A 24,086-nucleotide genomic window follows, 5' to 3' on the forward strand; every position below is an offset into this window, starting at 1 on the left:
AACCAAATGACTGGCAATACAAATCATATCTCAATAATAACCCTGAATGTTAATGGCCTGAACTCATCAATCAAAAGACATAGACTGGCAGACTGGATTAAAAAGAAAGATCCAACAATATGTTGCTTGCAAGAGACTCACCTCATAGAAAGAGATACCCATAGACTAAAGGTGAAAGGATGGGGAAAAACATACCATGCACATGGACTCAGCAAAAAAGCTGGAGTATCCATCCTCATTTCAGATAATGTGGACTTCAAGCCAATGTTAGTCAGAAGGGATAAAGAAAGACATTTCATACTGCTTAAGGGAAGCATAAATCAGCAAGATATAACAATCATAAACATCTATGCCCCAAACAGTGGCTCATCCATGTATGTTAAACAAATCCTTCTCAATTTTAGAAACCAAATAGACCATAACACAATAATACTAGGTGATTTTAACACGCCTCTCTCACCACTGGACAGATCTTCCAAACAAAAATTGAACAAAGAAACCATAGATCTCAATAACACAATCAATAATTTAGACTTAGCAGACATTTATAGAATATACCATCCAACCAAGAGCGAATACACTTTCTTCTCAGCAGCACATGGATCCTTCTCTAAAATAGACCATATATTATGCCACAAAGCTAATGTCAGTAAATACAAGAAGATAGAGACACTACCTTGTATTCTATCAGATCATAATGGATTGAAGTTAGAAATAAATGAAAGAGTAAAAAACAGAAACTACTCCAACACCTGGAGATTAAACAATATGCTATTATATGATGAATGGATAACAGAAGATATTAGGAAGGAAATTAAAAAATTCTTAGAGGTAAATGAGAACAAAGAAACATCATATCAAAATCTCTGGGACACTATGAAAGCAGTACTTAGAGGAAAATTTATTTCATGGAGCGCATTTAATAAAAGAAGTAAAACTCAACAAATAAACGACCTAACACTACAGCTCAAAGCCCTAGAAAAAGAAGAACAGACCAACACCAAAAGTAGTAGAAGACAGGAAATAGTTAAACTCAGAAAAAATCAACGAAATTGAAACAAAAGAAACAATACAAAAAATTGACAAAATAAATAGTTGGTTCTTCGAAAAAATAAACAAAATTGATAAACCTTTAGCCACACTAACCAAGAGAAGACGAGAGAAAACCCAAATCACTAAAATTCAGAATGAACAAGGAAATATCACAACAGACACGACTGAAATACAAAACATAATTAGAAGCTATTTTGAAAATCTATACTCCAACAAAATAGAAAATTTCAAAGACATCAACAGGTTTCTAGAGACATATGAATTGCCTAAACTGAACGAGGAGGACATACACAATTTAAATAGACCAATTTCAAGTAATGAAATAGAAGAAGTCATCAAAAGCCTACCAACAAAGAAAAGTCCAGGACCAGATGGGTTCTCAGCCGAGTTCTACAAAACCTTTAAAGAAGAGCTCATTCCAATACTTCTCAAAGTATTCCATGAAATAGAAGAGGAGGGAACCCTCCCAAACTCATTCTATGAAGCCAATAGCACCCTGATACCTAACCTAAACCAGACAGAGACACATCGAGGAAAGAAAATTTCAGACCAATATCCTTAATGAACATCGACGCAAAAATTCTCAACAAAATTTTAGCAAATCGCATACAAAAACATATTAAAAAGATAGTGCACCATGATCAAGTGGGTTTCATCCCAGGAATGCAAGGTTGGTTCAACATCAGGAAATCAATAAATGTCATTCACCCTATCAATAGACTTAAAGTCAAGAATCACATGATTATTTCAATAGATGCAGAAAAAGCACTTGATAAAATACAGCACCCCTTCATGCTCAAAACACTAGAAAAAAAAAGGGATAGTGGGAACATTCCTTAACATTGTAAAGGCCATCTATGCTAAGCCCATGGCTAATATCATTCTAAATGGTGAAAAACTGAAAGCATTCCCTCTAAAAACTGGAACAAGGCAGGGATGCCCTCTTTCACCACTTCTATTCAATATCGTCCTTGAAACTCTAGCCAGAGCAATTAGACAGACCAAAGAAATTAAAGGGATACGAATAGGAAAAGAAGAACTCAAACTATCCCTATTTGCTGATGATATGATGGTATACTTAGAGGAACCAGGAAATTCCACCAGAAAACTTTTAGATCTCATAAGTGAATTCAGTAAAGTAGCGGGATATAAGATCAATGCACATAAATCTAAGGCATTTTTATACATAAGCGATGAATCTTCAGAAAGAGAAATTAGGAAAACTACCCCATTCACAATAGCTTCGAAAAAAATAAAATACTTGGGAATCAATCTCACAAAAGAGGTGAAAGACCTCTACGGTGAGAACTACAGAACACTAAAGAAAGAAATTCAAGAAAACCTTAGAAGATGGAAAGATCTCCCATGTTCTTGGATAGGAAGAATTAATATTGTCAAAATGGCCATACTACCAAAAGTGCTATACAGATTCAATGCAATTCCAATTAAAATCCCAATGATGTACCTTACAGAAATAGAGCAAGCAATTATGAAATTCATCTGGAAGAATAAAAAACCCAGAATAGCTAAAGCAATCCTTGGCAGAAAGAGTGAAGCAGGGGGTATCGCAATACCAGATCTTCAACTCTACTACAAAGCAATAGTAACAAAAACGGCATGGTATTGGTACCAAAATAGAAAGGTGGATCAATGGTACAGAATAGAGGACACGGACACAAACCCAAAGAAATACAATTTTCTCATACTAGACAAAGGGGCCAAAAATATGCAATGGAGAAAAGATAGCCTCTTCAACAAATGGTGCTGGGAGAATTGGAAATCCATATGCAACAGAATGAAACTAAACCCATATCTCTCACCATGCATGAAACTAAACTCAAAATGGATAAAGGACCTCGGAATCAGACCAGAGACCTTGCATCTTATAGAAGTAAAAGTAGGTCCAGAGCTTCAACATGTCGGCTTAGGACCAGACTTCCTCAACAGGACTCCCATAGCACAAGAAATAAAAGCAAGAATTAATAACTGGGATAGATTCAAACTAAAAAGCTTTCTCTCAGCAAAGGAAACTATCAGCAATGTGAAGAAAGAGCCTACAGAGTGGGAGAAAATCTTTGCCAATCATACTTCAGATAGAGCACTGATCTCCAGAATCTATAAAGAACTCAAAAAATTCTACACCAAGAATGCAAATAATCCAATCGACAAATGGGCTAAGGAAATGAATAGACACTTCACAGAAGAAGATCTACAAGCAATCAACAAACATATGGAAAAATGTTCAACATCTCTAGTAATAAGAGAAATGCAAATCAAAACCACCCTAAGATTCCATCTCACCCCAATTATAATGGCGATTATCAAGAATACAAGCAGCAACAGAGGTTGGCGAGGATGTGGGGAGAAAGGTACACTCATACATTGCTGGTAGGGCTGCAAATTAGTGCAGCCACTCTGGAAAGCAGTGTGGAGACTCCTTAGAAAACTTGGAATGGAACCACCATTTGACCCAGCTATCCCACTCCTTGGCCTAAACCCAAAGGACTTAAAATCAGCATATTACAGAGATACAGCCACATCAATGTTCATGGCTGCTCAGTTCACAATAGCCAGATTGTGGAACCAACCTAGATGTCCTTCAATTGATGAATGGATAAAGAAACTGTGGTATATATATACAATGGAATATTACTCAGCCATAAAGAATGATAAAATTATGGCATTTGCAGGCAAATGGATGAAACTGGAGAATATCACGCTAAGTGAGATAAGCCAATCTCAAAAAAACCAATGGACAAATGATATCGCTAATAAGTGGATGATGACACATAATGGGGGGTGGGAGGGGTTAGTGTTAGGGTTAGAGTTAGGGTTAGGGAGGGAGGCAAGAATGGAGGAAGGAAGGACTATATAGAGGGAAAAGAGTGATGGGAGGGGTGGGGGGGAAGGGAAAAAATAACAGAATGAATCAAACAACATTACCCTATGTAAATTTATGATTACACAAATGGTATGCCTTTACGCCATGTACAAACAGAGAAACAACATGTATCCCATTTGTTTACAATAAAAAAAATAAAATAAAATAAATTTTGGACATAATTTAATTGATTTTCCACCAGAAGGCTTTAGTACTTATAATTCACATTGCACATAATTTTCTATTATCTACCCCAATAGAATCATATTTATAATTTTTATTTTGCAAAAACAAGTTTTTATTTTTGTGAGCATTATATATTCATCTACAGTTAAGGTATAGAATATATAATGGATACATTTCATTCTATATAAAAATACTTTTATTGACATTTTTTCTGGGGAAAAATAACATTTTTTTTGTTCCCTAATTTTCCATTTAATACTATTCCCCCCGCCCCCAAAAGTTCTGAAATAATTGTAATGTCCCCTCTATCTGTATAACACATCAATAATTCTTGTATTTTAATTTTTCTTGGAAAAATCTCCCTGGGACTGTCTGTCTACCTACAGGTCTGGCATCTCACTGGGCCTGTTACATGACTATTTCCTAGGATTTCATTTCACATCTCTCTGGAAATTTCTTGATTTACTACTTTTTTTGCATTTTTTTTCCCCTAAGAAAGGGTGCATCCTAAAACTGTCATTATTGTAAACTAATACTTAAATGAGAATATGGTGAGATTTAGAACTTTAACTTAAAATAACTTATTCTGAGACCTTAGATGACACTAGTTCTGTTGTCTTCTGGTATTCAGAGTTGCTGAAAAGTCTGATGCTAGTATGGTTCCAGATTCTTTTGCAGAGCTCTACTCTCTGTCCCTGGAAACTTTTAGGCTTTTCTTTTCAACCCCAGTATTCTGAAATCTTTTTCCACACATTTTTTATAGGTGCATTACAGTTGTACATAATGATGGGATTTGTTGTTACATGTTTATACATGCACACAATATAACAATATAATTTGGCCAGTATCATTTCCTAGCACTTCCCCACTCCCTCCCTACCTCCTGACCCTGGTCCCTTTCCTCTACTTATTTCCCTTTTATTTTCATGAGATCACTGCCCACCCACCTTTATTTTCTTTTTTCCTCTCTAGTGTCCACAAATGAGAGAAAACATGACCTTTGACCTTCTGAGTTTGGCTTATTTCAATTAACATAATAATCTCTAGTTACATCCATTTTCCTGCAAATGCCCTAATTTCATTTTTCCTTATGGATGAATAAAACTTAATTGTGTATACATACCACATTTTCTTTATCCACTCATCCACTGATAGACACCTAGTCTGGTTCCATAGTTTGGTTACTGTGAATTGTGCTGCTATAAACAAGTGTACGCATGTATCACTGTAGTATAAGGATTTTAATTTTTTAGGATAAATACCAAGGAGTGGTACAGATGGGTAATGCCTAGTCTTTTGAGGAAACTCCATACTGATTTCCACAGTGGCTGCACTAGTTTATAGTCCCATTCACATTGTAACAGCGTTCCTTTTTCTCCACATCCTCTCCAGCATTTGAAAAAAAATTTTTAATATATAAAAAATGTGTGTGTGTATGTGTATATTTATTTATTTTCTGCTGTGTTGGGGATTGAATCTGGGCAACTGCGTATGCTAGGCAACCTTTATCACTGTGAGCTATATCCTTAGTCCCAGATTATTTGTATTCATATGACTGTCGTCTGATGATGAAATCTCAGTGCAGTTTTGATTTGCATTTCCCTAATTGCTAATGATCCTGAGTATTTTTTCATGTATTTGTTGGCCATCTGTACTTCTTATTTTGAGAAGTGTCTATTTAATTCATTTGCCTACTTATTAATTTGGATATTTGTTTTTTTGGTGTTAAGTTTTTTAAGTTCTTTATATAGTCTAGGTATTAATCCTCTGTCCGAACAGTAGCTAGCAAAGACTTTCCTCCTATTCTGTAGGTTTCCTAATTGTTTCCTTTGCTGTGCAGAAGCATCAGTGTTCTGAAATTTCATGACATGCTTTGGCTTAGGCCTTATTCAAAGTTCTGGGGGCTGGGGAGCTAGCTCAGTGGGTAGAGTGCTTGCCTTGCAAGCACAAGGTCCTGGGTTCAATCCCCAGCACTGCAAAAAAAAAAAAAAAAAAAAAAAAGAGTTCTGGGCACTTTGAGTCTTTTAACTCTAAAAACTTGTATTATTCAGTTCTGGGACAATTTCTTAAATTATAAGATGATTAATAACTTTCTACCTTTCCTTTTCTTTCTTCTCTATGGAACTTCTTTTAGTTGAACCTTGGGTCACCTGGATTAATACTCTAATTTTCTTATCTTTTTCTATTTTTCCTTTATTCCTCCCTCCCTCCCTTCCTTCTTTCTATATATCCACCCATCCATGCTTTCTATCCTACTTTTGGGAAGAAATTAGCTTTATCTTCCAAACTTCCCTTGGATTTTAAATTTGTATTATATACTTCTAAAGCCAAACCTCCTCCTTATTTCCCTCCTTCCTTGATATCCAAATATTGCTTCATGGATATAATACTATCTTTTATCACTTTGAGGATATAAGTTTTTGGGAATTTCCTTGTGTTCACTCTTCTCTCCAAGTTCCCTTTTCCTGTATCATTTTCATGTAAGAGGTATTCCTCAATATCTAGTGATTTTTATCTTTTTGTTTATATTTACAACTGAAATATTTTTAAAAAGTGCACTTTAAGATGGATGTGGTGACATCAGCCTTTAATCCCAACTACTCAGGAGTCTGAGGCAGTAGGATCACAAATTCTTGACCAGCTCTGGCAGCCTAGCAAGAACCTGTCTCAATACATACATACACACATGCCCTGGTGGATGTAGGTCAGTAGTACAGCACCCCTGGGTTTAATCCTCAGTACTGAATTTTTTTTTTTCAAATTAAAAATGTATACTTAATAATCATCTAAATGGTCTAATAAAAGCAAGGTATCTATCTATTTCTTTGGTAGAACCCAAATATCTGAGATTCTAGGTCATTCCTTTTGGGTTTTTAATTTCTTTATAAGAGAACCTCAAGCTGGCTATAAGTATTCTTAGAACCGAGGGATAAAATAAAGAAATTTGGTGGAGATGGTGGAAGAAAGCAGTAAATCTCAACATTCAGCCTATACACTTAATCCTTGTGTTCATATTAGAGTCTGTTTTCACCCTTTGCTATGCCTGGTGTACCCAAGTTCAGAGCTATTTTAATATGATTTTTTCCATCTCTTACTAGGTTGAGGAGGGGAAAGGGATTGTATACCTCAAATCAGGCCTCTTTGTGTTGGAATCCCTATTACTTACATTTACATTTCAGTTTCTATGCTTTGTTCTTAGTTATCAACTATCAAGTTTTCCAGCTTCTAAAAATCTGTTGCTATCTTTTGTCTGTTATTATGTCTTCTACAGATTCTCTTTGGTTTTTATTTTCTCTACTATTGTTTCAGTGGGATTTAGAAGGGAGTAGAAATAAACACATTTATTTATTCAACAGCTATTTGTTGAGTACTCACTATGTGCCAAGAAGTATAAGATTTGAGGAGACAACAGTAATACAAAAGTATAAAAAACAAAAACAATATTCCTTTTCTTAGAGAGTTAACAGTCATTAAAGGAGACAAAGAAGTAAAGAAAAATAAATATATGTATTTGTTGCCATCTTGAACTTTCATTGTCAGAGTAAGAACCAAAGACGTTTGGAAACATTTTTGGATAAACCCCTTGTTTTCTTAACTTTTGCTATTTTCTGAAACTCAGGAACAAAGCAGATTAGAAAATTTGGTTTATCTCAACATTCCCATTCGTTATCAAAATCAGGAATTTATTATTAATAGAGTTAGATAACCACGGACACTTACATATAAAATTTGGTAGTGATAAAAGATCTAAAGAAAAACAAGGCACAAAAAAAAAAAAAATAAGATGGGGATGGGCAGGTATTCGGGGAAGACCTCTCTAATGATACTAACCATATAGATACCAGAAAACAAAAAAGCATTTCATACACAGGGAACAGTAAATGCAAATATTCTAAGACAGGAATGTGCTTGGCATTTTGATTGAACAGCAAGGAAATCACTATAGTTGGAGTGAAATGAGTAAGAGGAAAAGTTAAAAAGGGATTAAATAAGAAAGAATGCCAGGAGCCAGATCACATGGACTATGATACTCATTCTAAATAAGGTGGATAGCTATTTCTCTTGCTAGGCACAGTGCATGCCTATAATCCCAGAGATTTAGGAGGCTGAGGCAAGAGGGTCACAAGTTCAAGGCCATCCTTGGTCAATTTAGTAAGATCCTTCTCAAAAAATTAAAATAAAAAAAGAGGGCTTGGGACATAGTTCAGTGATTGAGTGCTTCTGGGTTCATCCCTAGTACCGCACACACACACACACACCCACACACACACACACACACATAACAACAAGAAAAATCATTCTAGTTACTATTTAGAACAGATTATGGTCAGGAAGACAGAGTAGAGATATCAAGATTAACTAGGATGTTACTATAATAATCCAGGTGAGATTAGTTTCTTGATATAGCTCTTTTTGGTGGAAATGATAAGTAGTAGTCAGATTCTCAAATTTTTTTTTCAAAGCAAAACGGACATAGTTTGCAGATGGATTAGATATAGGGTGGGGGTAGAGAAAGAACAAAGACTGAAAAATTTTTGGCTTGAGCAACTGGAAAACTGGAGCTATTATTTTTAAGAGAAACCTGGAAAAATAGTATGTTTAAGCAGGTTGGTGGATGGGGGTGGATGTTGAAGTTTTTGAAGTATTTGGTTTTTGTCAATTTAAGTTTGAGATATCTATAGACATGTACATGGAGATGCAGATGGGGGGAAGTAGATGTATGCTTATGGATTTCAGTGGAGAATATGGGCTAGAGCATACAATTGGGACTAGTCAAGTCACCATATAGATAGTATTATATGAAACCAGGTGACTATATGACATTACTTAGGAAATAAGGGTAAAGAAAAAAGAGATTTGAGTACTAAACATTGGATGACTAACAATTAGAGGTCAGAAATTTGAGAAGCAGCCAAGTTACAAAGAATCAAGAAAGAATGGGGTTTGAGAAGTGAAGTAAGGAAAGTGTTCTAAGATGGAAGGAATGAACAAACATGGACCATGCTGCTGGCAGGTTGAATGAGTAGCAAAAACTGGTCACTGTATTTGGCAAGATGGAGTCACTGGTTAATATGGAATGACTGGGGCAAAGCCTGACAGCAGAGAATTCAAGGCAAAATGGAAGTTGGAGACAGTGAGCATATGCAACTCTTCCAAAACGTTTCTTCAAAGGTAGGCAAGAGCTAGAGGGGAATATGGGACCACAAGAATCATTTCTTTTTAGATTGGGAGATAATTTTATATATTGATAGAAACACCTCAAAAGAAGAAAAATTGATACACAATTTCAGAGAAAAAAAGGATAATTTCTTGAGTAGGCAAGAAAGGGAGGATAGAAAGTTTACATAGGGTTTTTCTCATCACTACCTCCCCCAATTATTTGGAAGAAAGAGTGATGATGGGATCTATATGACTTAAAGAGGAAATTTTTAGAAATAAAAGTATATAGGCAAAGATTCACTCAGAACTGTAAGTTTATTTGAGGAAAGAGTTCATCCCCTCTGATTCTTTTTTGAAGGATTGAAATCAGAGCCCAGCACATGCTAGCTAGGCAAGTGCTCTACCACTGAGCTACATTTTTTTTTTTTTTTTTTTTTACTTTATTTACCCTTTTTACTTTATTTTGAGACAGGATCTTGCTAAGTTGTTCAGGTTGGCCTCCAACTTGTGATTCTTCTGTCTCAGCTTCTCAAATAGGTGGTATGCAACCAAGCCTCGATTAAATTTCTGGTTTTTAATTAGTCTCTACTGAAAAAGGTTTATGGCATATTTTCATTCTTGAGAAATTTCTTAATCATAATATAATAACTTTAGGAACATAAATACCAATTATTTAGTTTTATGATTCTTCCTTTATGTCATTTTTAAATGAAGTCATGTGACCTAATATCTATTTAAATGTTTTTTCATGTGTTTTCTATATATTTTTCTTTTCCCATTCTTCATTTCTATTTTTAATGTTCTATGATTAGCAGACACTTTCACCACTAAAAGTCTTAACAAATCACAATGGACCTAATTTTAGAAAATAATATCCTAGACTATTTTTATCAATTTATTTTTGATTTAACTATCAACTATTTTTAGATTTAAACTAACATTTTCATCAGTTTTGGAGAGAAGAGTGCCTTTTAAGTCCCAGTACTTCCTTTATCCTGAAACTACACTAACTCCTAAGTCTTTGAAGAATCAAAGCTAATATAATCAAATATTCTGAAAACAAGTGGCCATACCAACTGGACTCCACAATGCCCAATGAACACCATCTACATACACCTAAAAACCCAAGAATGTCCTAATAATGGAAAGAAATGGGGTGGTAGAAAACTACAATTACATATTTTAGAAGGTAACACTAGATACTGAATAGATACTAGAATTCTTGATCACCTGAATCAATGGTTGAAGAATGGAAAGTGGTTTTTCCACAACAAAACAAAATTGTGTATGATTTCCTTCTTACTAGTTTTCAAGGTATTTGTCTAATAGCCACTTCCATTTTCTAATCTGTCTTCTCATTTAGCATTGTTCATTTATTGCTTCATAGTACTTTTCTTATGTCCAAAATATTCTAAAGTTGGGTGAAACTTGAGGAAATTGTCAAGTTATAAACATGGGGAAGAAGAGGGACAAGGAGAGGCAAACATTAAATTATCACAATTTTAGCCTGAGAAACAATAATATTTCGAAAACAGAAAAACCCATAAGGAACACTGTTTTAATGAGCAGTATCATCTACATACATCACTGACCATGTTCTAAATCTTTGAAATTCTAGGGGTATATATCTTAGAAAAGCCTAGAGAATTACTGACTTTTCAATTGCATAGTAACATAAATGAACCAAGTAGAAATGACAAAGGGCCCTGGTTATCCCTAACTATAAGAAATCCAAAGAAATCCCAATTGTAGTCCTATTTTTAGCTTATTAGCATTAATAAAAGTGTCCAATGTAAAAATACCACTATTTGGTTTACAATGGCATATAATAATAATAATTTAACTTACAGATCACATTATTATAATTTACTAATTTCTTTTGCCAAAACAACTCACCTGGTACAAAAAATTCTGTTGGCATAAACCAATGAAATTCCAAATGAAATCCCAAGCGAATAGCTTTCAAGGTAACAAGAAAAATCAAATAGAGAACAGATACTGTGCCTGAAAGGGAAAAAAAAAATCCAGAAACTGTTTATCATTTTTACAGCTTTTTTTTTGGAGGGCAGAGCAGGAGGGTTGAATCCAAGGGTGCTTTACTACTGAACTACATCCCACGTCCTTTTTTTTTTTTTTTTTTGTGGTGCTCGGGATCGAACCCAGGGCCTTGTGCTTACAAGGCAAGCACTCTACCAACTGAGCTATATCTCCAGCCCCCAATCCCTTTTTATTTTTTAGTTTGAGACAGGGCCTCGCTAAATTGCTGAGGCTGGCCTAGAACTTGTGATCCTCCTGCCTCAGTCTCCCAAAGTTGCTGGATTACAGGTGTGTGCCACTGTGCTCAACTATTCTCTTTGGGTGCTTTATAGACTATTTAAAATTAAGCTTTGTTTGCATATCCTCACCAAAGTGTGAACAATTATTACCTTCATTGATTATCTCTACTAAAATCAAACTGGGACCTAAAGAACAGAAATAAGTTATGTGAGTTACCAGAAAACAAAATAAAAACCTAGGTAGTAAGCCTAAGAAGAACTGGATAAAGGTAGCTCACATATTACTAAATGCAAATTGCTTAATTTACTTATAAGCTGAGTTTGATGGAAGACACAAACAAAGGGTCCATTACAAAACTGTAAGGTTACATAGGAGAAAAAAAAACAACATGAAACTATAACTTTTATTCTTTGTATTGGTGCTAGAGACAGTCAATAGGCTGAAAAAGTCTGTCACAAAATTTAATGTGAAATGGTAAGAAAGGAAAGAAAGAAAGAAATGTAAATTACAAATATTTGAGAAAGTAAAAGTCAAATAATCCATAAACAATCTGATCTAGTATCTACATGAGTTCTGATTGGGTAGTACTGCTTGCTAGTTGGAAAGATTCCAGATTCCTTTCCCAGGTATTATATACAAGGTAAAGTGGGCAGTCACAATGTTTCAGTGGAGTAGAAGTTAGAGGATCATTTCTTTTGAGGAAGTAAGTCCAGTCATTATAGAACATAGTCAGGAAGCCTAGGAATATCCTTAGATGCTAAATCCTCTAAAAAAGGTTTAGTTGTAAAAGAAAGGTAAAGTCAAGGAAAAGAACAAAAGCAGAACATCCTTCAGGAGATGGAGAACAATCAACCTGGTTTGAAGTCTGGTGATTGTTTTGCCCAACTGAGCAAATCCTTCTTATAAGTTTATATGCTTTCAAAAGATTTGTTCCACTGGAAAGTCAGCAAGCAAATCAGGAAACCACAAATGAGCCATATAAGCTCTACTGTGGGTTTAGAGATTAGCTAATTCAGAAAAGATGAAAACAAGAGGCCAATGCTTATATAACTACAAATTTATTATTTTCTCTCTGTGTGTATGGTAGCTTACAATGAATTGTTTTGAGGCAGAAAAGTGGAGAGGTATAATTTTACCTCCTCTTTTCCTCTTCTAGAAACCTAGCTACATTTTGGGTTTCCATCATCTGGTTCCTGGATGTGATGGATAATCTGATGATTTTATGCTATAGACTGCCTAGCAGGTGATCAGATATATAGGGGGAGATAAAACCCCATAGTCTACATGGACCTATCAATTCTTTATGAACGATATCCTTGCATTTTCTCTAGTTCCAGATCTGAGCTTTCACTGGAGGTTGAAAATAGGTTCAAAACATTGCTTTAGTGAAAAAGAAATTCACTGAAAGAGGTCTGTTTCTTTAAGGGAACAATAGTATTCTAAGAAAGAAAAAGCACGGAGGAAGAGAGCAAAAGCAGAATAAACCTCAGAAGCTTGAGTCAGATAATGATCTTCTAAATTCAAAGTCAAGTGATAATTCTGTGTAATACTCTTAAATGGAAACCACAGGAAAAAATATTCCATAATGTCCTATAATAAGTTCTAATGTTTCCAACCCTTAAAGTTGAGGATTTTTATAATATCCATTTCTATCTCTCTTCCTGAAAGTTTAGTCTATTTCCTCTAGATGTATTCTCAGAAAAAATAAGGAAGTTGTCTAGTAAGGTTAGAATGGGAAACAAAATAACTTGTATCTCAAAACCAGAGAACAAAAAAGGACTTGAAATGATCATCTACATTTTTCTTTGTGCCAAACTCCATAGAAAACAAAAACAACAAAAAGCAGGGTACTATATGAAGAAATTCAACATAAATGAACAAGCCCAGTAGGTAACTCTCTCCCCAGAACTGTATTTTCTGTAGAATCCACCACGTATTCTACTACACAGAGTTTCCACAACACAGAACCATGTCTTACCTAGGATATTAAATTTTGAAAAAAATGAAGGAGATTTAAAATTGAGCAGTGGCAGGAGAAGCCCTATGAGGTAAAATGGTACTGTCCTGGACTTATTCCACCATTTTTCAAACTGTTGGACTCCTGTGTCATTGGCATAGAAAATCATAGAGCCGTTGTCAGGATGGTCACCACTCTCAGCATTTGGACAAATCACTGCAACAGTAAAACACCACATTAAAGAAGATCACGAAAGTAGAAAGTCTACCCCACAGACTGTTACTTCCTCAACTTTTACCATGAACACTAAACTCCTCTATGACAGAAATGCAGTATATTTAGGTACATTAGGAATTTTTCACCTGAATTAAAGGTGAGGGAATCTTAGAAAATTTTGAGGTACACTCTTAATCTCTGTTGAAAACTATAAAAATATCTCATCAAACATCCCTTAGTGCTAGAGAGAAAATATTGGACCAACTGGCAATATTTTTACAATAACATAAAAACCGTCATTCAGAATAATTGTTGCACTATTAACTCATACAAAAAACAAAGGGCAGGTTTTTTTTTTTTTAATTCATTTTTTGTTGTAGATGAACAGAATATTTTTATTTATTTTTATGTGGTGCTGAGGATCAAACCCAGTGCCTCACAAGTACTAGCTAAGTGCTCTGCCACTGAGCTACAGTCCCACCCCTGCTGGTTTCTTTTAATACAAACAGAATCTATAGGTTTGCAATAAAAAGCAGACATTACTAGAATAGCTATATGGTACCTCCTAAATCTAATCACTGGTGAAAACTTAAGAGCCTTGAATTTTAGCAATCCAAAATAATTCTGGAAGTTTATCACACTTGATAGAAGCTCAACAGCTCAGATGACATTCAGAGAACTGGAAAATTAGTAAAATGCATGTATGTGTGTATTATGTACATATATGTATAATTTTTTTTTCTTTTTGGTGGTATTGGGTGTTGAACCCAGAGATGCCCTACCACTGAGCTACACCTCCAGCTCTTTTTACTTTTTATTTTGAGATAGTCTTTGGAATTATAGGCATGTAGCACTATGCCTCAAAAATGTATTTTTTCTTAACATTGTTTTACAGATGGCAATTTCTTGTTATTAGACACAGTACAAATTATTCTGTTTCTAATTTCATAATAGAGCTTTTGCTAGTAATCAGCTCTTTGGAAAGCATTCTTAATACTAGTGAAATCACTTACACTCAACACTGTCATATTCATCACTTATCAAGGAGAAAGAACATTTATTGTCAAATTTATTATGAATTTTATTCTCTATCCATTATTTGGTATGCCACAAAGCCAAACATTTAACTTTCTCTCTCATTCTTTTTTTTTGGGGGACGGGTATCAGGGCTGAACTCAGGGGCACTTGACCACTGAGCCACATCCCCAGACCTATTTTATATTTTATTTAGAGATAGGGTCTCACTGAGTTGCTACCTCACTTTTTGCTGAGGCTGGCTTTGAACTCAAAATCCTTCTGCCTCAGCCTCCCGAGTCCCTGGGATTACAGGGGTGTGCCACCATATCCAGCTTCTCTCATTCTTTCTTAGCACCTTAATATGTACCTTTTTCTTCTATGCTCTGGACAAAAATTTTCTTTGCTAACTGTAGTAGTTAAGAGCACAGGCTACAGAAGTCAATTGACCAAATAATTAAGCCCACTTCTGCTACTTAACAGATGTTCTTGGGCAAATTAACTTCTCTATGCTTTGGATCCTTCATCTACAAAGTGAACCTAAAAGTGTTACCTTATAGTGTTGCTATGTAACATTTAGAACAATGTCTTTGCCAAGTAAATATTCAATAATGTGAGTTGTAATTATTTTGTACTAACAGAAGTGGGTTCTTACTTTATTTACCACACTGTTCAAAATGAATATTAGAAGATAAATCAAGACATGCTGATATCAACGTAAGTTATCACTATGCAAAGTAAACTGACTTTGCTGATGGTACTTTCCAAATTATCAACAAAATTATAATAATTATGACCTTATGGATGAACTTACTCCCTACTGGAGGAGAAATTCTATGAGATAATTAATAAACTAGTTCCATCGATGATATCAGAATAGCTATACAGCAAAATCATTTTCTCTCTTAAGATAAGGTCCTTTGAGGGCTGGGGAGATAGCTCAATTGGTAGAGTGCTTGCCTAATAAGCACAAGGCCCTGGGTTCAATCCCCAGCACCACAAAAAAAAAGATAAGGTCCTTTGAAAATTCTGGAGTAAGGGGCAGGGTGCAAGAGATTTTAGTATAGTAATTCAAAGGTATACATGTGTCCTCAGGAATAAAAGCTGGTTCTTCACTCACTCATTTTCAAAAGTTAACAAATGACAGTATAAACAGGTTTAATTAAGGGGCAAAGTAAGACATTGGAATGTATGCTTCATAAGAAGTGGAACTACTGTCTGTTCGTTGTTATATCCCCAGTGCCTATAACAGTTTATGACACACACTGGGCTTTATTTTTTTATTTTTTATTTTTTCACACTGGGCTTTATAAATATTAGTAATCAATGTGTACCTCCATAAAAATGACAGCAATTTAGCATTCCTGAAATCTAACTTATAAAGCTTCAGGTAATGTTTAAGGTTAACGGCAAAACTGTTAACAAGGTTACAGTAGTGTTTATATTCGTTTTCCCTATGATTTCCGTATTGGTTTAAATCTACTGGACACAAGTGGTTTATATTACTTTTTTAAAATTTTTATTCTTTTGTGGTGCTGAAGATTCAACCTAGTATCTTCCACATACTAGACATGTACTCTACTGCTGTGCTATCTTCCCAGCCCCAAGGGTTTATTTTTAGTAAATGAATTAAAGGGAACTTTTATTAACCTCTATTCAGTATCAGGAAATTATTTTATTGGTTACAAATCTGTGTATCCTATATATCAGTAACTAAAACATTACACATCTAAAATTAAATTAACACACTGAGAACTATGTTTCTAGACACCCAACACAAGAAGTGATATAGGTTCTTGAAAATTGATTATTCAGAAAAATATGGATACTCTGGGTATAACTATGAGTTGTACAAGTTGAGCATCCCGTATCTAAAATGCTTGGGAACAAAAGTATTTCAGATTTTGGACTGTTTACATAGATTTTACCAGCTGCACAACTCTCTTTTTTCTGGGTGATGCTGGGGATAGAACTCAGCACCACAAGCATGCCAATAAGCACTCTAGCGCTGAACTACATCTCCAGCCCTCCAGTCTGATTTTGGAATATTTTGCATTTCAGATTTTTTAATTAGGGATGTAAAACCTGTATGAACTAAGTATTGTCTAGTTCACATTAACACAACCTATTGACTAGATCACATCAACACAAACTTTTTTGGTTTTTTGTTTTTTTTAAACATATCAGTTACCAATAATTAAGAAGCAGCTCAGTTAACACAATAATAATATCACACTTTTCATTTATGTAAAATAAGTTCACAGGTTTTAGTTTAAATTGTTTTTGGAGCAAGGTGAGGAATAAAGAAAGAAACTAAATTCCAAACTACTTACCAGGGTCGCTATTATTGGTTCTCAGTATAGTGTCTGTATCATTAATGTGATGGATAAAATCTAAAAATTAAAGACAAAAATATAGTTTAACACTGAATGAAAGATGCTGAATCTATTACCCCTAAAGTCTTTTATTTATAAAAATATTTAAAATATCTACCATGTATAATAGTATCTAGAACGGTGAACCAAAAAGACTTTATTATCAACAGTTTCGCTTTCTTTATTTACAGGAATCATCACATCATTGGCTTCAGAGTCCCACTTTGAAAATTTTTATATAATTTAATATTTTTTAAGAATCTAGGTAGCTTCTGGGGCTGGAGTTGTGGTTCAGTGGTAGAGCGCTTGCCTGGCATATGTGAGGCCCTGGGTTTGATACTCAGCACCACATATAAATAAATAAAAAGATCCATTGACAACTAAAAAAAATATTTAAAAATAATCTACCTACAAGGCTAAATTAAAAATAGTAAAAGTGCTGGAATGTAGATAATATGTACAATTATTTCTATTCTCACATTAAGTACAGTTACATTTAAATAAAGTTCTTAAATATGTAAAAAGGAAAAACAACAATCATACATATGTAGCCAAACTTACTTGGAAAAATCATTAAAGTACAATACATGCTTTTATGGATCCAAGACTGTATAGTAATTATTATATTCACGAGAACCACTGAGTTAAAGGAAGTACCAAAGAAAAAAACACATACAGGCATGGTATATTAATATGAGGTCATACTGAATTAGGGTAAGCCCTAAAGTTAATGATTGGTGTCCCTACAGAAAGAGTAAAATTTAGGTGTGCACAAAAACACATATCTATACACTTACATGTATGTATATCTTTGTACATATTTATATAAGTGTATAGGTATATAAATATAAATGTATGTACATATATTGCTTCTATATATTTATAGATTAGCCCAGTTTAGATTTAGAAGCTCACTTAAAATGTTAGGATTAAGTTTGTAATTAATTGAGTTAAGTTTAAACTACAAATAAACCACTTAAAAATAATAACTAGATTGGAAGCAGCTTTCTTTATGGATGATGTGACTAAATAAATATCAAAAGTGCATGTACAAAATTATTAGAATTAACAAGAGTCTGGCAAATTTGCTAGACTCAAACATACAGAAATTGGTTTATAATACCAATGAATAATTGGAATATCTGATTAAGATATATCATTTCTGGAGGGATGAAAATATTCTGTTTCTTGAAGGAGGTGTGGGTTATATGGATGTATCCATTTGTCAAAACTGGCAAATATTCAAGTATTTCAATGAATAAATTATATATAAAAAAGAGAACTACACATATAATAACAGTTGAACTGGTGTGACAAATATGTACAATGTGGATCATGCTTTCTTTTTTTTAATATTTTTTTTAGTTGTAGATGGACACAATACATTTATTTGATTGTTTGTTTGTTTGTTTATATGTGGTGCTGAGGATCAAACCCAGTGCCTCACATGTGCTAGGCAAGCACTCTACCACTGAGCCACAACCCCAGCCCGGATCATGCTTTCTTAATAGTATTGCTCCCAAAGGGGAGAAAAAAAAAAACCTTACTATTTTTTGTATATAAAGCACATACATACATATATAGTTCATGAACAGATCTACATTATATCTGAGATATTAAAATTTAATGGGAGGGGCAATTAGGGAAAAAAAATACCTAAAAGGTTCCTTAAGGGGGCAATAATGAAAAAACGGTTGAGAAACACTACTATAGATGATTGCAGAATGACATGTTGACAACTGTTGAATCTACAGGGGAGGGGAATATGTAGGTTCCTTATACTGCTCTGTTTCCTTTGTATGTTTGAAATTTTCTATAACAAAGTGCACATGTTGTATATTAAATTAAAAATCACATTTGAAAAAAAATATTTAAAGTACTGAGGAAAAATTCTCAAAAAAAAATAAGATATGCAAGAGCTTTATCAAGAAAAATTTAAAAGCTTATAAGCAGAGATTTATGCCATGCTGCAATCATGGATAGGAAAACTCAGTATCCTAATTATGCAAATTATCTCCACACCTATAAATCCACTGTAATTCTAATCCAATTCTAAACTCAGTACCTTAAAGGCATCAATATGGCATGTTGACTTAAAAGTTGAATGCAATTTCAATCAAATCCTAATTGTATTTTTCTGGAACTTGACAAATTGATTTTAAAATGCATAGGTCCATAGACCTTAATGGAAAAAATTATGGATTTGAAATTAAAGTCAAGGCAAGCCAATAACTACAAGATATTTGTAATATGATGGATAAAAGGGCTCCTATAAATAGGAAAATGACCAACAATCCAATAGTTGGGAGAACATGAATAAGTTACTTTACACAATTAAGAAAAGATGTCTACTGTCACCCCTCATGAACAGAAACACAAATAAAAACCACATCCTGAGTGACAAAATTTGTCTACAACACCTGTTGAGAGAATGTGGAAGGAGGGAAACTTTGATAATTGCTGGTACCAGTGTAACTGTTAAAGAAGGATAAAGAATAATTTGGCAATTTCTAACAAGGTTGAAAAAGTGAATATTCCCACAACAGACACGACTAAATACAAAACATAATTAGAAGCTATTTTGAAAATCTATACTCCAACAAAATAGAAAATTTCAAAGACATCAACAGGTTTCTAGAGACATATGAATTGCCTAAACTGAACGAGGAGGACATACACAATTTAAATAGACCAATTTCAAGTAATGAAATAGATGAAGTCATCAAAAGCCTACCAACAAAGAAAAGTCCAGGACCAGATGGGTTCTCAGCCGAGTTCTACAAAACCTTTAAAGAAGAGCTCATTCCAATACTTCTCAAAGTATTCCACAAAATAGAAGAGGAGGGAACCCTCCCAAACTCATTCTATGAAGCCAATAGCACCCTGATACCTAAACCAGACAGAGACACATCGAGGAAAGAAAATTTCAGACCAATATCCTTAATGAACATCGACGCAAAAATTCTCAACAAAATTTTAGCAAATCGCATACAAAAACATATTAAAAAGATAGTGCATCATGATCAAGTGGGTTTCATCCCAGGGATGCAAGGTTGGTTCAACATCAGGAAATCAATAAATGTCATTCACCATATCAATAGACTTAAAGTCAAGAATCACATGATTATTTCAATAGATGCAGAAAAAGCACTTGATAAAATACAGCACCCCTTCATGCTCAAAACACTAGAAAAAAAAAGGGATAGTGGGAACATTCCTTGACATTGTAAAGGCCATCTATGCTAAGCCCATGGCTAATATCATTCTAAATGGTGAAAAACTGAAAGCATTCCCTCTAAAAACTGGAACAAGGCAGGGATGCCCTCTTTCACCACTTCTATTCAATATCGTCCTTGAAACTCTAGCCAGAGCAATTAGACAGACCAAAGAAATTAAAGGGATACGAATAGGAAAAGAAGAACTCAAACTATCCCTATTTGCTGATGATATGATGGTATACTTAGAGGAACCAGGAAATTCCACCAGAAAACTTTTAGATCTCATAAGTGAATTCAGTAAAGTAGCGGGATATAAGATCAATGCACATAAATCTAAGGCATTTTTATACATAAGTGATGAATCTTCAGAAAGAGAAATTAGGAAAACTACCCCATTCACAATAGCTTCGAAAAAAATAAAATACTTGGGAATCAATCTCACAAAAGAGGTGAAAGACCTCTACAGTGAGAACTACAGAACACTAAAGAAAGAAATTCAAGAAAACCTTAGAAGATGGAAAGATCTCCCATGTTCTTGGATAGGAAGAATTAATATTGTCAAAATGGCCATACTACCAAAAGTGCTATACAGATTCAGTGCAGTTCCAATTAAAATCCCAATGATGTACCTTACAGAAATAGAGCAAGCAATTATGAAATTCATCTGGAAGAATAAAAAACCCAGAATAGCTAAAGCAATCCTTGGCAGAAAGAGTGAAGCAGGGGGTATCGCAATACCAGATCTTCAACTCTACTACAAAGCAATAGTAACAAAAACGGCATGGTATTGGTACCAAAATAGAAAGGTGGATCAATGGTACAGAATAGAGGACACGGACACAAACCCAAAGAAATACAATTTTCTCATACTAGACAAAGGGGCCAAAAATATGCAATGGAGAAAAGATAGCCTCTTCAACAAATGGTGCTGGGAGAATTGGAAATCCATATGCAACAGAATGAAACTAAACCCATATCTCTCACCATGCATGAAACTAAACTCAAAATGGATAAAGGACCTCGGAATCAGACCAGAGACCTTGCATCTTATAGAAGAAAAAGCAGGTCCAGAGCTTCAACATGTCGGCTTAGGACCAGACTTCCTCAACAGGACTCCCATAGCACAAGAAATAAAAGCAAGAATTAATAACTGGGATAGATTCAAACTAAAAAGCTTTCTCTCAGCAAAGGAAACTATCAGCAATGTGAAGAAAGAGCCTACAGAGTGGGAGAAAATCTTTGCCAATCATACTTCAGATAGAGCACTGATCTCCAGAATCTATAAAGAACTCAAAAAACTCTACACCAAGAATGCAAATAATCCAATCGACAAATGGGCTAAGGAAATGAATAGACACTTCGCAGAAGAAGATCTACAAGCAATCAACAAACATATGGAAAAATGTTCAACATCTCTAGTAATAAGAGAAATGCAAATCAAAACCACCCTAAGATTCCATCTCACCCCAATTAGAATGGCGATTATCAAGAATACAAGCAACAACAGGTGTTGGCGAGGATGTGGGGAGAAAGGTACACTCATACATTGCTGGTGGGGCTGCAAATTAGTGCAGCCACTCTGGAAAGCAGTGTGGAGACTCCTTAGAAAACTTGGAATGGAACCACCATTTGACCCAGATATCCCACTCCTTGGCCTATACCCAAAGGACTTAAAATCAGCATATTACAGAGATACAGCCACATCAATGTTCATAGCTGCTCAGTTCACAATAGCCAGATTGTGGAACCAACCTAGATGTCCTTCAATTGATGAATGGATAAAGAAACTGTGGTATATATATACAATGGAATATTACTCAGCCATAAAGAATGATAAAATTATGGCATTTGCAGGCAAATGGATGAAACTGGAGAATATCATGCTAAGTGAGATAAGCCAATCTCAAAAACCAAAGGACGAATGATCTCGCTGATAAGTGGATGATGACACATAATGGGGGGTGGGAGGGGTTAGTGGTGGTTAGAGTTAGGGAGGGGGGCAAGAATGGAGGAAGGAAGGACTATATAGAGGAAAAAGAGAGGTGGGAGGGGTGGGGGAAGGGAAAAAATAACAGAATGAATCAAACAACATTACTCTATGTAAATTTATGATTACACAAATGGTATGCCTTTACTCCATGTACAAACAGAGAAACAACATGTATCCCATTTATTTACAATAAAAATTAAAAAAAAAAAAGAATAGAGAACTAATATAAATTTGGTAAATGTTAAAATACTAAAGCCTGTTAGTGGGTATAATGGTATTTATATTAACTCCTGCATTTTTTTGTAGTTTGAAATGTTTCACAATTTTTTGACAATAAAAACATTTGGTAATAAAACATTTATTTAAAATGCTAATTTTATTGTTTAAAATAAGAATAGAACTCCCGACCCCTTACTTAAATACTGGTACAGAGACTAGCTTTCATGTAAATCCATAATTTAAATATATAGTTTATTTAAAGGCAGTTAAACATATTAAGTTTTAGGTCTATCAGTTATTACGGAGAAATAATTTGGAATCTTATGTAATGTAAGATGAACTTCCTGTATTCAATTAAAAAACATTATAAAGAGCATGTGATCTGAATTTCTAAGACTCTCTTCAGAATTCGAGTAGCTTATTTGGGCAGATTACAATTTTGTAGTATATAAATAATATATTTATCACATGAATTCTATTATTCTACTATTTCCTAATTTTAGAGCCTAATGTTTTGAAAATAAGTACCTGAAACTTATTTCTCCTAGTCTACACATCAAATTCTTTAGCAACAAACACTAATGATTTTTACAAACTTTTCTGTTACAATACTAAAATTTTCTGGAAAAGATTAAAACAATGGTGAAAATATCTACTGAGTTATGGAAATATTTTATATTAATTAGAGACTGAAGGAATATTATTTACTCAAAAATTAATGTTTGCAAATGAACATACATATTATATTTGAGATCACAATCATGAAAAACAAACTGAACCATAAATTTTCCAAAATTACATACTTATATTACTTCTTATTTTGTATATCCTAAGTTCTAGAATTTAAGGTTGGATCTATAATAGTAATTGTATTAGAAAGTAATTGCATTAAACTGTATGATAACAATACTTACTAAAAATAAACTTTCCAGTATTAAAAAGAAAATTAGACATAAGCACCCAATAAACTATCATTGCTCCAATGAGAGACACCAGGGAGAAAAGGAGACTTGACCACTGCCCAAAGGAACCAAAATAATATCTGCAGACATCTGGATATTCCCAGGTAGTGGTATCCAATGAACCTAGAGAAAATCAAAGAGAAAGAACAAAAACAGGTGCAGGTCATATATTCCATACTGATAATGTGTGTTTCTCAAATTAACTCAAAACATTTAGGAAAAGATTACAGGTATTTTACCACCAGAAATAAATGCATTTGAAAAACACAGAAGCTGGGGGGTGGTACATGCTTGTTAGCCCAGCAACTCAGGAGGCTGAGGGAGAAGGATCACTAAATTTGAGGCAGTTTGGGCAACTTAGATTTTGTCTTAAAATAATAACATGGTATCTTTTTCTCACTTGTTCAGATCTTGTTCTTTGCTCTTAGATATGATTTTATATTTTTCTTCCAGCAGATATGTTGCTAAATTTACTTCTAAGCTTACTATTGTGAGCTTTGTAGTTCGTTATTGATTCTTGACGTTATATGCAATTTGCTTTCATATCTCTAATAGTGCTAGTAACTTAGCATTTTTAA

General features: G+C 34.2%; 1 protein-coding gene across 10 annotated transcripts in view; it reads right to left on the minus strand.

The window, feature by feature from the left end:
• Positions 1-24,086, minus strand: part of Slc38a9 (solute carrier family 38 member 9) — a 109,765-nt gene that overhangs the window by 30,137 nt on the left and 55,542 nt on the right. For all 10 annotated transcript variants that reach the window (XR_007109081.1, XR_007109082.1, XR_007109080.1 and 7 more), the window contains 4 exons: positions 23,461-23,631; positions 17,078-17,137; positions 13,536-13,730; positions 11,177-11,284 (listed from right to left, as the gene is read on the minus strand). Coding sequence is in view for 7 of the 10 variants with exons in the window: in XM_047555434.1 (XP_047411390.1) it covers positions 11,177-11,284; positions 13,536-13,730; positions 17,078-17,137; positions 23,461-23,631 (534 nt within the window). In the remaining 3 variants the exon portion in view is untranslated. The remainder of the gene's footprint in view (positions 1-11,176; positions 11,285-13,535; positions 13,731-17,077; positions 17,138-23,460; positions 23,632-24,086) is intronic.

Source organism: Sciurus carolinensis, chromosome 6 (assembly GCF_902686445.1).
Source record: "Sciurus carolinensis chromosome 6, mSciCar1.2, whole genome shotgun sequence".
Taxonomy (NCBI): Eukaryota; Metazoa; Chordata; class Mammalia; order Rodentia; family Sciuridae; genus Sciurus; species Sciurus carolinensis.